Genomic DNA, 13,784 nt, shown 5'->3' on the forward strand with positions numbered 1-13,784 from the left:
TTTATGCTTCCCTTTTGCCCAACCGGCAGTCCAGCACACTAAAACATGTTGTTTTGACGTTCTTTTTCTGCGTCAAATGAATATACAGAGAGAAAGAGGTGGTATAGACATGTGTTCGTTGATACATATATTCAACAACCAACCATGTGGTTGTTGTCTGTTGCCGCAGCGTGCTCTGCTTGCAGGCTTGCGAACTTCGGTATGTGTAGTTGAGCGATAGCGTTTACTGTATAGGTACGGTATCTACGAACGAATCGGAGCAAGAGCAGCCAACGAAACTTGCTTCCACTTGGCCGTCCGTCAGTTGAGATTCGACACAGAGCAAGACTAGAAGACTGACGACTGGGACGTGACGCGACCGTGTGTGTATATACATATCTCAGTGCATTGATATACCACTAACCATTAGAGCATTAGTGCAATAGTTTGTAGATCTAGAACGTAGAACTGCACTGTTATCAACCCGCCGCGCGATGATAGAAGCGTGATTGGTTATACGGAATTTCTGTTATCAAAACGAGTTGAGGCTTTTTTGCCTGAGAAAATCCGAGTGAGTGAGTGTTAAGCCAAATGTCGAGTGATTAGTTTTAGAAGGTGCAGCGAGGCTAAGATCGTCGAGGGAGATAAGTTCACAGTAGCAAGATCGTTCAGTGCAAGTGAACCAATTCGATTAAAAGCGATATAACGAAGATTTCGGTGCGCGTTGTGCGGAAAAAATCAATTTTGTACAACATCTGCGACTGATATGATATACTGAACTCAGTGTCAATTTGGATCAAAGAATGCGCTGCTGAGGTTCTCGCTAGTGTTGTGGTAGTGGTTATTACTCGTGGCCTGCTATAACAGCTTCCAAAAAATATCATCGCTTTATTACCGTGGTAACCGAGGTCACCGTCGTAGTCGTCATAGGTAGTTGGCGAAAGTGGAATAAAAATTCTAATTGATTTATGAATGTGTAGTTCGGAAGGACAACCGCGAACACGCCGAACTTCTAGCTAACATACGTAGTCTACTCTGGGACGAACATCACTCTAATCAACTTCGAACTGCGTGCATGCTCAGCGCGCTGCGACTCTGGACGTGTAGGTGCACCACGTCTGGCTAAAATTTTGAATCATCGTTCAACGCCCACGCAAAACGTTCTGTTCTGCCCTTGGGGAGACAGCAGAATACGGTGTTTCGTAAATCTCAAATCTCGAAATATTGCATCTGCAATACACGCGTACATTGCAAATAAATTTTCCTTTCCGTCCACTCCCGTATATTTGTGTGTAAGTAAACCATCGAAAAGAAAGGAAAATAATTTCATTTTCTGGTGCAAAATACAACACATAAAAAGCTATAGGAAAGCCGCAGAACGCAAAACGCCTCAACTACATAGCAATAAATAAAAAGTAGAAGCGTAAAATACGACATTGAAGAAGAGCGCACGAAGTCGAAAGTAAACACACGACTTGCACTCTTCCATGCGTTCAGCGATACCAACGAGACTCGCGGTTTGGTGCTTTGTCTAGGTAGTCACCTTAACCCGGTGTGCGCGATCAAAGTAGCTCGCTGACTTCGCGTAACCGCATAATCGACCTTGCGCTGCTGTTGGTTTGGTTCTGTACCGTACTGACGGTGTAGCTGGAAGCGACTAGATCTAGTAGCCTGAGCACGACAGCACCTATATTCGCTTTTCGTAGGCAAACAGAAAAGGCTTAGCGACGTACAGAATGGCTGATATTATCGAGGATGAGATGAAACACTGCTACGAGAATCTGATCGTCGTAGACGTTGGCGCCAATCTGACCAACAAAAAGTACATCCGTGACCTGGACTCGGTGATACAGCGCGCTAAAGATTCTGGTGAGTTTTGGATTGTTGTATTAGGTAGCTGTATAATGTGTTCAGTATTGTATAAATGACCCAACATTATGTTAACTAGGCTCCCTTATTAAGCATGTGGCACCCATTTTCATCCTACTGAAAACAAAGGATTGAAGCACAAAGATATAGTTTATTTTTGTGATTGTTGTTAAGTTTTGTTATCGCTTGTATTCGAAAAGGATGAATTTGCGTGAGATCACTAATGGCACTCAGACCTTATACAGTGATAGACATTCGTTTAGCCGAGACCAAAAAAAGTGTCAGGAAACCCATACTAAAGATTTTATGATAAAACTTTTTTATCGTAGTTAAAGTATATCTAGTACTGTGTTATAAAAATATGATACATCACACTTACATGTACACTGAAACAAAAACGAGGGTAAAAACCCTTCAAATGTCATTTTTTGCCTATACATTCGTTTAGCCGAGGTAAATGAAAAATTGGTTTTCAATAGTTTTTTTTTGCAATTTCGTGAATATATTTCGAGGATATACTCCAAGGCATTTAGTTTATGACGTGTTAGCAAGATAATTGACCTTAAAAGTTTATTTATTTGTGAAATTCAGAGAAATATTATAAAAAAAATGTCCCGATAAGGAGAAGCGACGATAAACATATTTATTTAAGAAAAATGATTTCTGTAAACAATCAAACGTAAGCTAGATTAGCAGTTTTGAAAATATGGCACAGAATTATTGTTAGAAATGTTCAAATTATTGCATAAAATGTCATGAAACAATTAAGTATACTAGTTTTTGGTTGTTTAAACTTTAAAATGGGATTGATAAAAGCTAAAATAAACAGTTCTGCATTGAAATAAAGACGTGCCCTAATGCCTGTGGAGTATACCTGTTTGATACTAGCATTACTAAATGAGTTAGAAGACTGCTAAGTGAAAGAACTACAAGTAGTGTCAGAATTTTTGTACCCTGTTTATTTAAAAGCAGATGTTCATACAAAAATGCAAGATATGGTCAAACAATTGGCTTATTTTATTCAATCTGAAGAAATATATTATAAATGAGTCTTAGTTGTGAACCACATTCATTTTTAACATGATTTATTTGAAAAGAATGTCTAAATTATGAAACAAGTAGTTCGTGCTAGAAAATTGAATACTTTCGGTGCCATTTCTCGAAATATGAGCCGTTCAATGTATGTTATTTCAGCCAGAATACAGTCTGGAAGATATTGGGAGCTATTAGAAGACGTAATAGTAGTAAATGTTGTGATTTATGCAAGTGAAACCATAATATTTCATCAAAACAACACTTAAATACGTGATTTTTTGATGGTTTGCGTTATTTTTTTCTGTTAAAAACATTGTTTTTCGTTGATTTTCAACCTGCTTTGGTCATGAAAGTTTCATTGCATTCTTTTGAAACACTTCCGATAAAAATAACTACATCAAATCTCAATTTTGAAACATTTACAATATTATGACATATTTATATGAGATGCATGCAAAATTAAGATGGCAACACTTCCAAAAATGACCTAAATCATGATTTACAAGTCGATCTATAATACAGGTCATCATACAAAATGACTTTGTTGGATATTTTTCGAAATTTGTTAGTTTTTTACCATGGAATTCTAAAAAATGTTCAATTCTGCTAAACGAATGTTTAGGCAAAAAATGACATTTGAAGGGTTTTTACCCTCGTTTTTGTTTCAGTGTATATGTAAGCATGATGTATCACATTTTTATGAAACAGTACTAGATATACTATCACTACGATAAAAAAGTTTTATCATAAAATCTTTTGCATGAGTTTCCTGACACTTTTTTGAAAATTTTTTAGCCTCGGCTAAACGAATGTCTATAACTGTATATCTATGGGTCTGTGTCAATTGGCGAATTAAAATTAATTTTCACTTAAACTTGACAGTTCGATAATTATTTCCCTCGGAAAACTGTCAAGTTTAAGTGTTGAACTGTCAAATTCAAGTAAAAATTAATTTTAATTCGCCAATTGACACAGACCCAACACTTACAAATTGTTAACAAATGTGTAAGATATATCAACAAATTGATAAAGTTTACGAGTTGCAAAATGATAACCTTTCACCGTCCAACTATTTACACCATGTCTTCAAAAATGTTTAAGGTGGCGATTTTCTCAAAGACAACCCCCCCCCCGCCGAAAGGAAGAAAAATGCATTTGGTTAATCAATTTGATGGCCCCCCCGTTAGTTAGAGCCACAACCATTTTTGCGGACCCCTCGATTTTGATCAATTGTTGGCTCATTTAAACCGTTATAACTCAAAAGTTTCTCAAAAAAACACCTAATAACAAAATATTGTTGAAAAGAGGAAAGATAGGGCTACTATTTACAGTTATAAAAAGTTGGGTCGGTTATAAAAAGTTTACAAATGTGCAGACAACTTTTGATAGGAAAAAGATACATCTCCAAATTTTTGATATTTATGTTGTGTAAAAATATCCCCGCTTTCAATTGACGTAAAAATTTTGAAAATTGGTGGTTGCCAACATGGTAAAAAAAACAGTTTTGGTATCCAAGATGGCGGCCAAAATCAATATGGCCGACCGCACCTTTTATAACTGTAAATAGTAGCCCTATCTTTCCTCTTTTCAACAATATTTTGTTATTAGGTGGTTTTTTGAAAAACTTTTGAGTTATGTAACACAAAATAACACAGCCTATAAGAATCTTGTTTTTTCAATCTAGTCGGGTTTCGTTCATTGGCATTGCATTAAAACATATGGACGGAAATGGAAATCCTAACTTTACGGACCCCACAGTAACCGACCCAGTCCAGTCGAATATTCTTTCGATAGAGATCGAGTTTCTGAATTAAATGATTCCAATGTGATCAAATTCGATCAAAAATTAACTCGTGGGTACTCGGATACCTTACCGGCATACTACAGATTATTTTTTGCTAGCTAAACTACGATTAAATTAAGAATACTCTGTCGCAGTATTATGGACATAATATTTAAGCTATGATTCTCTGATTACACTAGTTTACAGCATTTTTGAACTCGGTAAGCTGATGATCATTTTTGGTGTAGAATCATGCCCTGAGTTCGAAAACGCGAAGGAAAAAAAATTACAGTAAAGCGGAAATTTTTTCGACTTTCCATACAAAGTTGATGATTTCAAATCGATTTTTGTTCTATTTTTAAGAAGCAACGTCACTCACTTCACACATCTTATTCTTCGTAATCAATGCTCCGATTGAGCTGAGTTTTTTACTGTAACTCGCCTACATATGATATGTCAAATAAACGTTGAGAAAGAATTTTTAGATCTTTTTTTTGTTATTGAAAAAAATACATTTCTTCATATATTTTTGGAAATTTAGCTAAAATTTAAGGAGATCGTCCCTAAAACTCGCCAATATCTTGAATTTCATCAATCTGACGCAAAACCTGCATTCAGATGATCGAATGGTATTGTATTCACTTTTAATTTATGGAAAAAGATTTGAAATTGGTTGAACAAAACGCAAGATATTTGAATTTTAGTAAATTCCATATTTTTAAAAGTTGTTAAACTCGATATTTAAGTGCTCTACTTAAAAAATTTTGAAGCACGGTTTCGAAATCAGTACTAAATTGTGCTTCAAAAATTTTGGTCGTTGACAGAAGTTCACGACTTTCGTTTCATTTTGTAAACTAGTGTTATTGAAAGATTTCATGATATTTCGAATGAAACAATCAAAATTTGCCTGGGTGATCACGACGTTTAATCAGAATAATATTTAATCAGCGGTTTACGCAGTTTAGTGAATCCCGCTAATAATAAAAAAGATGGTTCGATTAGATATTTTTCATTGAGTGACTTTCACAGAAAACCGCTAACAATGCTATGAAGCAATCATCCACAGATCCTCACCTTCTCCAGATTTGATCACTATGTGATTACAATTCGAAAATATTGCCTTCAAAATCATCACTACTGAATCCATTTATCGAATTATTGCTTCATTGGTAGCATTTGTGTGTGCAATGCACCCAATCCAGGAACACTACCATGTTCATTGTTCATCCATTTGTTGGTTTGTATTAACGTTATCATTTCACGCTTCAACAAACGTAGAAAACTTCGAATGCTTTCCGCCAATCTCCACCCCACGAGCAATCCGAGCAAGTGGGAACCCAATTGCACAAGCAGAAATAAGGTGAACCATTTATGGGAAATGGACTTCTGCCTGGTTGTTTGAAGCGTACATGGTCTCGAGTAGGGTATGATAACCTTAGAATCGGTACTTTTACAAGCTTACGGTACTTTATGTCACTATCAATGGTAGGCAAATCGCCAATTTTGATAGGCTGGCTGCGATTCAAGTCAGCGTGTGCTCTGTTGTGTCACCGTCACTTTCATTTTACCATCAGAACTGAATTGATTATGATGGCGTGTAGATATCACTGATAAGCCATAATTAAAATTTGTTCAAAAATCCAAATAAACACTTGTGATGATGTTTCAATATGTGGTACAAAATCACAAAAGTATTGTATGTTGGTGATTAAAGATGATGAGATGTGGCTAGAATCGCCAAAATATTTTTTTAGTTGCAAAGATAGTGATCTGGAGTGCGAGTCAGTATCAAGTCGTTACCTGTCAATGCCGTCTTGATATTGGGGGGGGGGGGTGGGCTGGTTCATCCAAAGACCACGGTCCATACAAATTTCAAAATTTTTGTATGAACGAAAGACCACGCAGGGGGGGGGGGGGTCAGAATCTCCCTAAAAATAACCACGTGCTTTATGGACAGCCCCTTACAGTGATAGTGACGGTGGTGCAAAATCAGTAGTAAACTGACATGATTGATATTGTGCAGCTCTGCTTTAAAGTCTTGAGGGTTACACTTTCGCTTTGTAAGCGTAGGGTCATGGGTTCAATTTCCAGCCCCACCATCAACAACTTTTCGTAATGACAACCGGAACCGTGAATAAATTAAAATACCCGCAGTATAATCTAATAATCATCCTGAAACTGATTTATCTCGGAATACCTGTTTGAGATGCTCAATTCAGCAGAGTCGGTTATTCTTCCCTATTCGGGATCCTCGGTATCGCACCAGACACTCTGATTGATGCACTCGATCAACTAACCAGATTGGCAACATGTAGACTATTAGCGATTCTCGGCCAACAACAACAACAGCAACAAATGATTACACTGCATAGGAACACACCTGATGGAGATCATGATCAAGTCTTGGATCAGTGCATTATGAGTTTATGAAAATCACACTTGTGCGCGCGCGAGCAGTCAGTTGGTATAAACGAGCTATCAAGTTACCAACCTACCTACACGTTTTGTAGTTCAGCTTGATGGGGGTGAGAGTGGGAAGACGGGAGAAGAAAACACTTATCGGCGTGCCTACTGGGCGATGTAAATGAAGCGATTACCTTTTGATGGATGTAAGAAAATTCATGCGTGATTGCCTTTCTGCAACATTAGGATTAGACAAGTAGGAATCTGTAAGGTATGCTTATGGTTTTGTGGTTGGAAGATAATTTATATGAGCTCATTACAAATTCGATAATTGAATAGTACACTCTCGATCAAAAGTTTGGGGTCACCCCCTCAAAAACATGTCATTATTTTAGGCCCATATCTTCGCCAATTTACGTCCGATTTCAAAACCCTAGGTCTCATTCAAAAGACAATAGTCAAAAGTCAAAGAAACTTTGAACATGATTTAAAAGAAACTTTTTCAAAAAAAATTGTATGTAAACTTAACCCAAAGTTGCCAAATTTTCTAAAAAATGAATATAAACTTACGGCAGTGTCGCTGGAAATTGGGTCGACCAAATTTTAAGATGAGAGCGGTAATATAACCCATTTTCTATTTGCTCTCAACTGCTTTTTACAGAACTTAGCTAAAAAAATCTAGAAAAAAGTTATTAAGTTAATTAATTTAAAATTGCTAGGAAAAATGTAAAAACCATCGTATGTTTTAGGTTTTGCTAATAAATCACTTGCACCGACTATAGGTACTCGGTACCTATTATGGTGGTAATATTTAACTTTGGTTCCTATAGTGGCGCATCCCATTGAATTCTTATGGGACCCACCACTATAGGCATACTACCACTACTATAGGTGCAAAGGAGCAAAAAAGTTAAGGAAAATAATTGTTTTTCGACAAATCCTGAACAGAAAACTGAATTAATGTTATTAATTAAGTATAATGCATCTATTAAAAATATCATTTGCGAGATTTTTTTGTGGAAAAAGTGCTAAATTGCCACTACCACCACTATCGGTACTACCTCCACTAAGGGAGCTTTTACCCTAACATTATCTGAAATTTTGAAAACTGCTTCTAGAAAATAGCAAATTTCTTGGCGTTCGGTCAAAATTCGTCATTTTTGCGATAATGTACCTTTACGCTTTATTTCTTGATTTCTTCCGAAGTACAAAGGTCCAATTCCCAATTATAGAAATCATACAATCAATCTTCTATTCAAATCTTATCGTAATGGGGTCGGATGGTTGTTTATGTTTGCTCTACAAGTGCATGTTGTACGACTCAATCTTCGAACACAAAGCCAAAGAAATTCACGAACAGAGTGTAACTACCGAAATGTACACAATTTAAGTAACTTCAGGAGTGAATACATACTAGATTTGTCTACTGAATATTCAGAAAGTTTTCTTGATATTACTTTTCTACTTCACTCGTTCAATGATATAGGGTGACGAAGGGTATTATCGGCAGGTTTGTTCTCTTCGTCATGGGGGGTTTTTGTGGGCCGAATTGCCTGAAATTTGGGCATATAACTCAGCTTGGTTGGGAAGGATTTGAGGCCAACTCTGAGACCTCCTCCTCTCCTCTTCTCTTCTTGGCGTAACGTCCTCACTGGGACAAAGCCTGCTTCTCAGCTTAGTGTTCTATGAGCACCTTCACAGTTATTAACTGAGAGCTTCCTCTGCCAATGACCATTTTGCATGCGTATATCGTGTGGCAGGCACGAAGATACTCTATGCCCAAGGAAGTCAAGGAAATTTCCTTCTGAGACCTACAGATTTCAAAAAACCCCATGACGAAGAGAACAAAACGGCCGAAAATACGCAAGTTCCCCTACCTAAGCAGAATTCAAAACAACAGTCTAAACAAGAAATGTGATAGTTCAACTCGATGTTTCAAAAATTGAGGAAATATGGGTTATAGGGGAATTAGAGGCATAATGGATACCCTGCCTAAGCAAATGTGTGAGTTGTTGTGGAGCATATTCTTCAATCAATAAATGCAGTTTTCGTTAAAAATGCATTGATGAGAGCATACACATGTATTTATATTATTCCTTAGAAGAGAGGCACGTTATACCTGTTTATCACATTCAGATGTCTAATCCAGACTGTAACACGAACGATTTCGGTGAAATGTATTGTCGTCGCGGTTGAAACCCGAAGTTTTTTCACACCCGACAACCGAATTTTCTCAAAATCCATACGTGAAACCTAATGTCGGACGTAGTGCGCTGGACAGCGGACCTGGTCCTCTATCCAACGCACTGTATCCGACGTACGTCCGACACACGGTTTAGGAGAAATATCGATTTTCGCGTGTCAAAAATTCCGATTTTCAACTGCACGAACAATAGTTAAGAACGGAGAAATTGATGGAAAATATGAATCTATGCCTATTGGAGTGCTGTTAGTAAGTACCTAGTAAGAAATAAAAACATTCAATTTCAAATCGTTTGGTTTGTAGAAATTCATTTGAAAACTTGCCTTGTCAACAACGGGCTAACAAACAATCTCACCTTTTCGACTCATTTGGTTTCTAATCAATCATCACAATTCCAGCCGAAAAAAAATGTTGCAATATGCGCAATTACAACCAACTTTCAGTGGTTATTCAACGTTTTCTCCATCGAACAAATGCACTCACCAGGCCATCCCTCCCTTGCCCGACCGACAGCCAGCATCATCCATATAATGCGCTGCTGCTGCACCCATATTGGCCGCGGCCTTGTTTTTCGTGAATTTTCATTTTCGCTCAGCACAATTTGTTTTTCTTCCTGACGAAACAACAACGAACGGCGCGCGATCGAGGTGCCCCCTTCAATCGAGCATATGATCGCATTTCTAAAATTAAACACGTCCAATCATCGACGCGTAAAAAGTTACGCGGGCACACACATGTTGCTGACTGCTGGGGCCGGCTGATGCGCGCGCTCCCCGCGGATCTTATCTCCACGCGTGGCCACGGCCAGCTCCGTTGGGGCGTTTCCATACCATTATAATTTCTTTTCTTTTTTTTCGAATCGAAGATTTTTGGCCCGGTAGGGGCCCGAAAATTCACTTTCTGTCGGAGGTTAATTTGCAGGAAATTGCTGCAGCCAGGCAAATGTACCAAGCAAGGCGAGAGAAAAGGTTGTTTTCATTCGCACAAAGTTCAGTGGCAAATCTGCGAGCGATGCGAAACCGAGTTGGACAAACTACGCGGTTCGGTCTAATTATAGAGAGGCGTCGTGTAAAGATAAGTTCTCATAAATTAGTAAACTACTTTTGAGTTAGTGCTCGTTGTTTCGAATTAGAAGAGAGTCAAACAGTTGGGCAGCATCATTGGGGCCAGCTGAATACATAGGCGTGTTTGGATGCTATGACTTCAAGAAATGCAGGACAAAAGATGGTACCTTTTTTCACAGAAAGGCTAGTAATAAAAATGAACAAAATACCTTGATAAATGGTTGTTTAAGCCCATAGTTTAATCGCTGCCCCTTTCCTGTGCTTGCCCATGGTTGGTAGTGAACGAGTAACGAAGATGAAGAGGGTCCACAACAGGAGCAAACCTCCGCTAAATTAAACACAATCAAGATCGTGACATTCGACCATAGGAATGCATAAGCTACGCGCGCATAGTGAGTATATACCTACAGCTAACGCTTCGGAGGAATGCCATAGGTACTGACCAACGAGGCACGACGAAGACGGCCGTCGAGTGCAACACTTGAAGATCACGAGAAAAAATAACATCATGCATTCTGGTGCACTTCTCAGCTCTCTGTATCAATTCACTGGACAAAAGAAAATGAAAGTGGTGTACAGACTTCCCATGGGGCATTTTTATATTTCATTTCCGTTTCTGTTCTTTGTTTCAAATCGCCGAGTGTTTATTCCTGCTATTTACAGTGCAGGTAAAGGAATGTGTACAAAAGGCAATTAATAACTGAAAAAATGCCAACAAATTAAACCATCTTCGCTATTGAAATTTTTGGGTCTTTCTTAGATGAGGGGCAGCGCGTTTAATAGAATGTGCTTCCTGTCTGATTTCCGCGTCCAGCCCGGAACGGAGCAAAGGAGGGATGCAAATGAATTGGTGAGCTCGTTTTGTGCTATTAATTTTGTTTGACGACATGACTCCAAACTATTCTAAATTATTGTGCTGAGTGGCAGCCCAGGTGTGAATCTGCAGCTTTACCCAACACTTCCATTCCGGAATAGCTGGCTCGTGACCAATGAAGTCATGTGATGCTCCTGTGCGAGCTATCTCATCAGCCAATGCATTTCCAGCGATGGAAGAATGGCCAGGTACCCATACAAGATGAACAGCGTTTGCTGAGGTCAGCTCTTCGATTTTAGTTCGACAACCGATAACTAACTTCGACCTAGAGTTGACCGACGCAAATGCTTTAATAGTAGCCTGGCTATCTGAACAGAAGTATATTTACTTTGCCCATTACATACTTCTGAGCGGCCGATTGCACTTCGCACTTAAGAGCAAAGATTTCGGCCTGAAAACCGGTGCAGTGTCTACCATGTAGACTGATGTAGCCTTAGCTCACGAGAGTAGACACCAACATCAGCTCGACCTGCGGGAAGGGAGCCATCAGTGTATCATAATATGCCGGCTGAAATACTTCTCTCGAGATAACCTGATGTCCACTCTTCCCGGGAAGGGAATTTCGTGGAAAACACCCTATATAGAAAATTACAAGCAATTGAAAGATCAGTTGGAGCGAAGACAACTTTGTCTCAATTCACCAAAAGTGGAAACAACGAGGTGTGTGTTGACCTGCGGTTCACAGGAGTTTCCTCTAGTAGACTGAGTATTCGTAGACGGTACACAGTTAGAAAATAGTGCCTCTACATGTGAACCATCATGCTTACCAATCTGGAAAGTCCACTGTGACTCTTTTACACAAAGTTGTTTACGATATCGAGAAGGCATTCGCTCAAAAATAATCCTGCTTGGGTGTTTTCTTAGATATCGAGAGTGCCTTTGAAAACGTGCCTTTCGATGCCATATTGGAAGCCGCACGGGGTCATGGTATATCTCCTATGATTTCCAATTGGATTCACCAAATGCTCAAAAACCGACATCTCTTCTCGACATTGCGTCAAGCGGCGATTAGGAAATGAAGTGTTTGTGGATGCCCCCAAGGGGGAGTCTTATCACCACTTTTGGAATCTCGTAGCAGATACGCTATTGAGGCAACTCAATAATAGCGGTTTTCCTATATATGGTTTTGCCGACGACTACCTAACATTGTTAGTCGGTATGTGCATCAGCACTCTTTTCGACCTGATGCAAAACGCTCTTCAGGTAGTTGAGGGTTGGTGTCGCCAATATGGCCTTTCGGTAAATCCGAGTAAAACATCTATTGTTCTTTTCACGGAAAAGCGAAACCGTAATGGTGTTCGACCTTTACGTCTCTTTGATTCTGAAATCAATGTGACTGAACAGGTAAAGTACGTTGGAGTCATTCTTGATTCCAAGCTTTCCTGGACACAGTTCAGAATCAAGAAAGCTTGTATGGCCTTCAGGCAATGCCGCGAACGTTTGGTACAACTTGGGGTCTTAAACCCAAGTATATCAAATGGATTTACACAACTGTTGTTCGCCCAATATTGGCTTATGGATGTCTGGTGTGGTGGCAAAAGGACGAAGTGAGAACGATCCAATCAAAATTAGGCCATCTCCAAAGGATGTGCTTAATGGCGATGTCTGGAGCGTTCTCTTCAAATCCTACGGCAGCGCTCGAAGTGCTCTTTGACGTTGCCCCACTACACATCCATCTCAAACAAGAAGCACTTTCTTGCACTTACCGTCTATGGGTACTCGGTTTACTAGAGGAAACTCCTGTGCACCGCAGTTCAACACACTGTTACAATTTGGAATTATGCCGACAAAATGGAACAACATTTCTTTGAGTGCAGTTATGATAAATTGCAGCCAACTTCATCATTCTACGCCGTTAATTTCTTCTCACACACCACGGAAAGATATTCCTCGATATCGCTAACACAGTGTCGAACCGATGTCCAGAAGCTGGTGCACATGAGTACAATGGACCATTGTAGATCAAACAATGCTCGAGTGTGGTTCACCAAGTGAAGCCCCGAAGAACCTTACCTTAGTGCATACAACGAAGATTGTGCAAAATTGTGCCTAAAAGGAAGCTTTAAAGTGAAAACGTACGAAATTGCAATTAAGTGGGTAAATGTTATGTTTGGAGCCATAGAACAGGCTTTAATGTATCTCCTCACAACAGGTACAAGGCTAAATACGCACACGTGGCAAAAACGTGTAGCCAACCACTAGCAAGTCCCGTTAGCCCCTTCCAACCAGGTAATTACTACCGATATTGGGCTCTTTCGTGCACTAATCAATTAATTACAGTTCTTGCATGCACGGTGGACGACTCTGTAAGTGCCAGAGGAATCTGTGCGACAGACATTCCCTGTTTGGGATCACACTCACACGACAGGTAACTCCGCGCAACTGCTAAATGAGCTTATATGAACCTGTACTCAAGTGCATATTGTCCCCAGCTACCCATACAACACCGTAGGCAGCACGTAAGTTCGGGATTGAACGAACGATTCGACCATTCGAACCAGAAGGCCTTCGAAAGGTGAAATGACTGTCCATAATATCCAGGAAGAGGGAACTAACCAAGCCCAACCTCATTAG

At 39.3% G+C, this 13,784-nt stretch overlaps 2 protein-coding genes across 2 annotated transcripts in view; both read left to right on the forward strand.

Annotated features, from left to right (window-relative positions):
• The first annotated feature begins 289 nt into the window (after positions 1-289).
• The window catches only part of LOC109422608 (3'-5' ssDNA/RNA exonuclease TatD), a 64,989-nt gene continuing 51,494 nt past the window's right edge, over positions 290-13,784 (forward strand). The window contains exon 1 of the mRNA XM_019697415.3: positions 290-1,848. Coding sequence (XP_019552960.1) covers positions 1,716-1,848 — 133 coding nt within the window. The 5' untranslated portion in view covers positions 290-1,715. The remainder of the gene's footprint in view (positions 1,849-13,784) is intronic.
• The window catches only part of LOC115260576 (uncharacterized), a 41,420-nt gene continuing 34,236 nt past the window's right edge, over positions 6,601-13,784 (forward strand). Inside the window, exon 1 of the mRNA XM_062860521.1 lies at positions 6,601-13,725. The gene's annotated coding sequence lies outside the window, so the exon portion shown is untranslated. The remainder of the gene's footprint in view (positions 13,726-13,784) is intronic.

Source organism: Aedes albopictus, chromosome 3 (assembly GCF_035046485.1).
Source record: "Aedes albopictus strain Foshan chromosome 3, AalbF5, whole genome shotgun sequence".
Lineage (NCBI taxonomy): Eukaryota > Metazoa > Arthropoda > Insecta > Diptera > Culicidae > Aedes > Aedes albopictus.